At 39.2% G+C, this 8,623-nt stretch overlaps 1 protein-coding gene across 1 annotated transcript in view; it reads left to right on the top strand.

The window, feature by feature from the left end:
• MYRFL (myelin regulatory factor like) overlaps nucleotides 1–8,623 on the top strand; it is a 61,244-nt gene that overhangs the window by 24,506 nt on the left and 28,115 nt on the right. Inside the window, exons 9-12 of the mRNA XM_026649003.1 lie at nucleotides 766–876; nucleotides 1,749–1,839; nucleotides 6,340–6,540; nucleotides 7,099–7,207. Of these exons, the coding sequence (XP_026504788.1) occupies nucleotides 766–876; nucleotides 1,749–1,839; nucleotides 6,340–6,540; nucleotides 7,099–7,207 (512 nt within the window). The remainder of the gene's footprint in view (nucleotides 1–765; nucleotides 877–1,748; nucleotides 1,840–6,339; nucleotides 6,541–7,098; nucleotides 7,208–8,623) is intronic.

The following is an 8,623-nucleotide window of genomic DNA, read 5'->3' on the forward strand; positions in this document are numbered from 1 at the left end:
AGTAGTTGGACTGTTCTTTGTCAGTGAAAAAATGTTTGATCAGATCATCATAACATGCAACAGTGGACATGAAAATGCAAATTAGATATAGGTAAAAACAAACAGGAGAGAAATTATGGTTTAATTAATGTGTTACTGTAGGTTGAATGATATATGGTAGTGCCCTAAATTAGCAACGAATACCCATGTATGTCAATGGGCCTACTATGTGCGGCTCTTGGTGCAGAGATCATAGAATCATAGAATATCAGGGTTGGAAGGGACCTCAGGAGGTCATCTAGTCCAACCCCCTGCTCAAAGCAGGACCAATCCCCAGATAGATTTTTGCCCCAAATCCCCAAATGGCCCCCTCACATCCCTGGGGTTAGCAGGCCAATGCTCAAACCACTGAGCTATCCCTTCACTTAGTATATGAATGTTACTAAGAACCCAAATATTCCCGCTCTTGGTTGGATACCGTACATGATTGACTACATTCACCCCCTTACTGAACTATCTGACAGGATGTTGTAATCTATTGGTTAATGTGAGGCTGACGTGCTTTAGCACCTAAGTTGAAAGGTGCCATAAAAGAAGAAAATGTGTCATTTTTATAAGTTGGGGAACATTCCACATGTACTGAGGTGCCTCTGCTGTCAGCTCAGTATATAAAATCAGAAAAATAAAGCATATTAATCAGCTTGAGCAAATCTGCAGGACAATTAGAAGTGGTCCAGGTGGAGGGTGGTTGTTTGCCCCTTAACTTGTTTCCTTTTTCTGTTTTAGACTTGATCTACCAGCAGACCAGGTAACCAAAGTGACACTGGGAAGGTTACATTTCAGTGAAACAACAGCAAATAACATGAGAAAAAAGGGGAAACCTAATCCTGACCAAAGGTAGCGTGACGGTCCTCTGAGGGCGGGGGTGTAAAGGGGGAGTGACCTGGCTTATAATGAGACGGATATACTGAAGTCAGTGAAAGTTTGTGTTGCCAGTTCTCATGATTTTATCCTGAGTTTTATGGGCTTTGGAGTCTTTCTTAAAGACCCAGCTCCTGAATAAAATTATGTGAGTCTGTTTTCATTTTACTACCAAAAAAAGAGAAAAGTTTCTAGTCCTCATGGTTGCAGCACAAAGCTGGAAAATATCACCCAAGTTATGCCTTAATGGCTCAGAAACCAGAATGCAAATAAAAAGAAACCTAGATATAGAGTTTAAAAGTTTATTTATTTGTAGCCAATCTCATGAGTTTTGGGGGGCCTGATTCATGATTTCTTGAATGGTTGGAGTTGGAAATACCGAAGTCTTTCTGTTGACTTCAATGAGCGTTGGGTCCAAAGAGTATTTAACAGAGAATGAACTAAACGGAGAGTAAGAAGTGTTAATTTACTCCCATACTGCAAAATAAGTTATGTCTAAAATACAGGATTTAAAATACAACTACTATTGTTGGTATGAATAATTTGGCCAGAAAAATAGTGTGACAGTCAGAGTCTGGACCCCAAGGGGAGGGGAAAGACGGGACTGGAAGGGTTGTAGGAGTAACCAGGCTGATGGAAGCCAGGGTGAGACCTTTATGTTGGTAGACTGGCTACTGTTATCAGGGCTCTGAGTTATGGCAGCATAGTATTAAGACACCCAAAATTATAAAGCAGGCAGTGACAGAAGCCCTTGCTGGTCAGGGTGGTCCCCTACAGTCACAGATATGTTATGCCTGTGAGATTATTTCAGCTTTCTTGTTAAATCATTGAAATGAATTTCATATTAGATACTTCAAGCTGGTGGTTGGACTATATGCTGTCAGTCAGGACCAGTCCTATTTATTGTCTGCACATGTCTCTGAAAGGATCATTGTGAGGGTAGGTACACGTTTATTTGAGCCACATTCTTGTTTTCTTTTCACAAGGGAGAATATTTTGGTTATTATTGGGCAGTGTGCATTTTATAAATGTTTGTAGTACACATGGTGATTTAGGGATCTTAATATTTTTGAGGGCTTATTGTGAGGCTATAAATAGTTCTGTATAATCTGTGTGTGTGCATGTGTGAAAGATGGACACGTTTTAAGAGGCGCACATGTTGAGAAGGGAGTGAGAAGACACAAAAATATGGGGAATTTTGGAAAGCTCTTGGATTGTTTTTAAGTTATGCTTGTCTACAATATACTTTTGAACAATTAATTTTTGAAAAAGCGTGTGTGTGTGTGTATCACATTTAGGAAAAGGAATTTAGAGTAAGGGACGTCTTTTGCTCTGTCCTTTGAATACAACATTTAGGGCAGATCCAATTGGACCCAATTCTGCTCATTTTTACACATGCAAGGAATCCTTCTAAATAGGACTACCCATGCGAGAAATGTCTACAGGATTGGGCCCACGAAGGGTAGTGTCCCCATGATTTTTAGAGTGCAGTTCTATTTTCTGAAAAGTAACTCAAAATGGCATCCGTGAAGTTCCATATTTACTATCTCTTGATTATTTTTGTATCAATTGTGCTCAGTTTACAAATAATAAGTTCTAGCTTCCAGGCCTGCAAACTTTCCGAGGTTGGGAGTCAAAAACTTCCCAGTCCAGGCCTCATCCCCCATGTCAAATATTCTGCAAGGCTAATTTATGCCCTTCATGACACTGGTGCAGTCCCATTGCTTTCAGCGGGCTTAGTACTGGAACTTAGGGCACGTCTTCACTACCCGCCGGATCGGCGGGTAGCAATCGGTCTATCGGGGGTCGACTTATCGCGTGTAGTGAAGACGCGATAAAATCGATCCCTGATGGCTCTGCCGTCGACTCCGGAAATCCACCGCGGCAAGAGGCGGTAGCGGAGTCGACGGCGGCGCAGCAGCGGTTGACTTGCCGCCGTCCTCACAGCCAGGTAAGTCGACCTAAAATACGCCACTTCAGCTACGCTATTCACGTAGCTGAAGTTGCGTATCTTAGGTCGACCCCTCGCTGTAGTGTAGACCTAGCCTCAGTAAACAACTGCGTAGATGAGGTGCAAGGTAGGATAGACCCACAGCACATGCTGTTGTAATTGTGTTGACTCTGCAGGGTTAAAAGGAGGGGGAAACAGTGAACTTTTATTTTCTCATTGTAGTAAAATACATTTGACTCTGAATACACAAAAGGAATAGATATGCTAAATAAAAAGAAGCTATTTTTTATAATTACCATTGGACTGCACTTTAAAAGGAAAAGTTCATGTTCTCTTTTGTAGAAATATTGAGAATTAAATAAGATGAAAGAGAACTGACATGTAGAGCTGAAAAAATAATAGATTTTGCAGTTCACTGTCAATGCCAACAAAACAAAAACTGGTTTTGGTTGAACTGGAAATGATTTATTTTTTAAAGTTTTTGATGAATTAAAAAAAATTCTGGTTGAACAAAACATTTTGTTTTGATTTGGAGCATTTGTAAACATTTTTACAAATTTTAAAATAAAATTAAAAGTAAGTTCAAACCAAAGTGATTTCAGACAGACATTTTGTTTAAAAAAATGTCAAAGTGAAACATTTGATTTTTTCCTCCATTTTTTTCCAAAATGGACAACTTAGCAAAATTGATGTGAATTCACTAAATGTTTGTTTCACTGAATCTGCCTTTTTCACTGAAAAAAGTTTTCACTGAAAGATTTCACCCAGCTCTAATTACGTGCCACTGACCTATTATCAGAAACATTTCATGTTTTTCTTTTTTATAACATACCTACTTCTTATATAGTGCTTTTCATCAGTAGATCTCAAAGAGCTGTAGAAATGAGATCATATACACATCTATTATAGTCTTGTAGTATTTTTGCTGTGTGATACATGTACTTCATAACAATTTAATAGTTTGTAATAACTAGGCCTAGGTCCTCCCCTTCCCCCTTTAGTTGTGTGTGTGTGGCGGGGGTAATTGCTGGAGTCTGTTCATTTTTGTTATACTTTTTTTTTTTTAAATTGCTCAGGTGCTGTGAGCTTGGGCTGGGTGCTTGTTTATGGGTAGTTGTAGTATACATTTCTATAAATCAACTAATGAGGTCTGTGCTACTTTATCTTTCCTGTAGCCTCCATTTTCAGTCCCCGGCTCCCATGAATAACTCCAGTGCCTGCCTCTGCTACTGCTCATAGTTTTTCCAAGCAGTAGCAGCATGAAACTCATCTGAGTCTTAGCAGTTTTTCTGTTGCACAGACTATTTTGAATAGCAGCAGTAAAACTGACCCCAGTACTATAATTTCGCTTTGCTGCTGCTTGGTAAAGCAGAGCTGTTGGAGCTGTCTGTTCGCAGATTCAGGAAGACAACTGCATTTTTGCATCCAATTCACATTTGGATCGTTATCTTATGAACCATAAGGGCTAGTATCTTAATTTTTGCTTTAAATGAAAGCTTATGTTTTGCAGAAGTTCATGGTTTGGGCTCCCACACCCACCAGGGGAAGCATATGTGGGATGGCACTAGTGAGTGAAAGTAGATTTTTTTTTTAGCACTTGTGCCTATGGTGCCAGTCAAATAAATAAATGTTTGAATGAACAAAAGTAGAGGATTGAGAATCTAAACAGTGGCAATATCAGTAAAAGGGACTATATCAGTGTTTTGGTCTGATATGTTTGGAATGGAAGGCAGGTTCATGTATATAAAGACATCGCTTACTGCAGTGTGGCAAAACTTACTGAATGCATTGTGATGGGAAAAGCATACACTCTGGTCCTCCATACTGCAGAGTTAAAGATTAAAGAACTACAAACTGAATAGTGGTTAACAGGCACATCAGATCATGCTCTAATTGTGACAGTTAGAAGTGCACAATTCTCTGTATCACAGATGGTGTAGCCTTGCGAAAACACAAGGCCTTAGAAATGAGTCCTGAGCTTTTGGCACATTGGTATTTTGTTTAGATCCACATTTTAATGCCTGAATTCAGTGTTAATTTTTTATTTTTAATAAGGAAATAAAAAAAAAGCATTAGGATTTTTGTTCATTGAGGTTTTTTTTTCTGAGAGCAAGATTACTTTTATTTGATGTGTCTAATGTAAAGTAATAGAGTTCAGACAAGGGGTACTATTTTGTAGAATGTGTGAACATACTTATTTAGGGGTCCCTCATTGAAAATGCCAGCTGACTTAACTTATGAGTGCAAAAGTTATATGTATTACAGACAGTGACTTCTCCAGGAACTGCTGTTTTTAAATATGTTTGAATAGGATGGAAATGTCCATGTTTCAGTTGATAAATGAAAGTGGAATTCATCCAGTAGCTTTGATTTGTTGCAACTGCTGTTACAAAGTCAATTTATCTATGTCCACTTTAGTTAGCAATGTTATTATCCATAATTAAAAAAAAAAAGTTAAGCAGTTAGAAAATCTCATTGTTTTATTCTTTTTCTGAGGCATCTTAATAAGGTTTAGGTTGTTTAAAGCACATAGGGGTCTTGGATTCAATACATTGCTTAATTGTTGTTTTTTTGTTTCTGGAAACACCCACCAGATGCCAAGTGCTTTTCAGACATAAAAGAAGGCCGAGTCTCAGTCACAAAGAGCTTGTATTCTAAAAGACACAAACAGGCAAAGGGAAGAGGAAATTGGTACAATGTTTTTGTTAAAGTAGCACTTCAGAGCCCTCGTCCTGGACCTGGACCATTGTGCTGGATGCTGGACAAATACAGAACAAAAAGATAGTCCTTGCCCCAAACAGCTTACAATAAAAAAGTAGTAATCGTCCACTTCAAATAATATAGTTGTGGGATAGTTTTGTAAATATAAAAGTTATTCCTAGGTACCTACAATGTGGACAACAATGTACCTTCAGTCTGATTTACAGTCCAGAGTGTGTGCATGTTGGGAATGCAGTATGCATGAATTCAAGCCCAAACCCACCTCTTATCTGTTCAGCATGGACCTTGAACAAAATACAAGGAGAGTTTCTGAAAATGGGTAAAAAAAGAAAATAAATCTGTATGTTCAATGGGTTTCTTTAGGGAATGGGAAATCTTTCGAGTCAGATGTGTTAAAATCTGCCTTTCTTTCTCTTGTCCAATGTCCAGTCCTTAGTGAGCTAGTAGGCCAGAAGACAGTTTGTTGGCAAATCAGAAATGATTCTGAAGTCTGATCACAAACCTAGTTACTTGACATGTTTTGAAGTTGACCATCTTCCTTAACATTATAGTAAAATATAATACAAGAAAAAGCTTTGCTGTCACTGAAAATGTTGTAGGTGGGAAACATTTCTTTAGAGGTTATCCATTTTGATGTGTCAAAAAAGTTCAAAAATGTAGTTTAAATGTGGAAGATTTGTATGGCATTTCATATTCCTTTGGTAAATTGGATAAAGCCAATAGTAAATCCGTGCTACTGTGTCTTTGACTGTAACACATTTTTTCAGGCATCTAACCCTGGGCAGTTTGAGAATGACATTGATGTGTTGTGGCAGCGAGGACATGTTCCAGAGACCGTAGTCTGTCATGGTCGAGTAGGAATTAACACAGATGCACCAGATGAAGCACTGGTCGTCTGTGGAAATGTGAAAGTGATGGGGACAGTCATGCATCCATCTGACAGTCGAGCAAAACAGAATATCCAGGAGGTGAGCTTTTAGGGCATTTACATTTACACCACAGTGCATATATGAATGATCATTCTGACACACATGAAGTAGATTCTGTTATCTATGTTGGAATGTTGGCCTTAGGAAAATGAATGCACTGCTGTGCGTTGTGGAGCCATCCTGTTTGAACTGGGGGGGACTGTGAACTTGGATGAGGATATGTGTCTGTAAATGGAGATATCCCATCTCCTAGAACTGGAAGGGACCTTGAAAGGTCATCGAGTCCAGCCCCCTGCCTTCACTAGCAGGATCAAGTACTGATTTGCCCCAGATCCCTAAGTGGCCCCCTCAAGGATTGAACTCACAACCCTGGGTTTAGCAGGCCAATGCTCAAACCACTGAGCTATCCCTCCCCCCAAATGAAGTGGTTTGACTGAAAAGTAACTGGGAATACAAGTAAAAATAACAGCTGGTTAATGACGAATTGGGAGATGTTTGACGGCAGCTGTGTCATGCTTCTCAATATGCTAGTTAACCCTTGACATGACTCTGATCCTTAATATTGAAACATGTGAAACCTGGTCTTTGTGCAATTAGGTTGACCCAACTGAGCAGCTGAGAAGAATAGCGCAAATGAGGTTGGTTGAGTATGACTACAAGCCTGAATTTGCATCTGTAATGGGAATAAACAGTATCCATGAAACAGGTATTCAATCAACTCTTCTTCTGTTCTAGTGTCTGTCATTTTATATTTGTATGTTGTATCATAATGATTAATTCCCTGGCATTTCAACCTCATTTTTAGGATCCGAAGGCCTTTTGCAGTGTTTTTCTTTTAAAACTGATACGTATGAGAGTATGTGGGTATGTCTCCATTTTAGTAGGTGCAATCAGCTGACATTGTCCATTGATCTCAGCCCAAAGGTGATACATCTTTTTTAAAGCTTTAGCCAAATTGGTTCCACCATTTTTTGTGTATTTGAGCATTTAAACCATAAATCCATATGATTATTTACCTGTATTACCGTGGTACCAAGGAGCCCTCATCATGGACCAGTATCTCGTTGTGCTACATGGTGCCGTACGCATGTGGGCTGAACATTTGCGCTTAAAACAAAACAAAAATGTCTATTGAGTCTATTGAGACTTGGCTTCTTTTGTAAATCTTGTGGAGATCTAAGGTCCAAGACAGGTTGAATACCTTCATGTCTCTTTTCCTTTGTCTATAAGTGACAGTCAGCATGGATTTGTCAAGAACAAATCATGTCAAATCAACCTAACAGCTTTCTTTGACATGGTAACAAGCCTTGTGGATGTGGTGGTGGTGGTGGCAGGGAGTAGTAGATGTGGCATATCTTGACTTTAGTAAGACTTTTGATATTGACCTGCATGACATTCTTATAAACAAACTAGTGAAATACAACCTAGATGGAGTTACTCTAAGGTAGGTGCATAACTGGTTGGAAAACCATTATATAAGGACATAAGAATGGCCATACTGGTTCAGATCAAAGATCCATCTAGCCCAGTATCCTGTCTTCCTACAGTGGCCAATGCCAGGTGCCCCAGAGGGAATGAACAGAAGAGGAAATCATCAAGTGATCCATCCCCTTCGCCCACTCCCAGCTTCTGGCAAAGTTTGCAGATGATACCAAGCTGGGAGGGGTTGCAAGTGGTTTGGAGGATATGTTTAAAATTCAAAATGATCTGGACAAACTGGAGAAGTAGTCTGTAGTAAATAGGGTGAAATTTAATAAGGACAAATGCAAAGTACTCCATTTAGGAAGGAGGAATCAGTTGCACACATACAAAATGGGAAATAACTGCCTTGGAAGGAGTACTAGGGGTCATAGTGGATCACAAGATAAATATGAATCAACAGTGTAACACTGTTGCCAAAAAGAGAGAAAGAAAGAAAGATACATCATTCTGGGATGTATCAGCAGGAGTATTGTAAGCAAGACATAAGAAGTAATTCTTCTGCTCTACTCCACACTGATTAGGCCTCAACTGGAGTATTGTGTCCAGTTCTGAGCACCACATTTCAGGAAAGATGTGGACAAATTGGAGACAGTCCAGAGAAGAGCAACAAAAATGATTAAAGGTCTAGAAAACATGACCT

The sequence above is a fragment of the Terrapene carolina genome, unplaced genomic scaffold, assembly GCF_002925995.2.
Source record: "Terrapene carolina triunguis isolate 2854851 unplaced genomic scaffold, T_m_triunguis-2.0 Scaffold68, whole genome shotgun sequence".
Taxonomy (NCBI): Eukaryota; Metazoa; Chordata; order Testudines; family Emydidae; genus Terrapene; species Terrapene triunguis.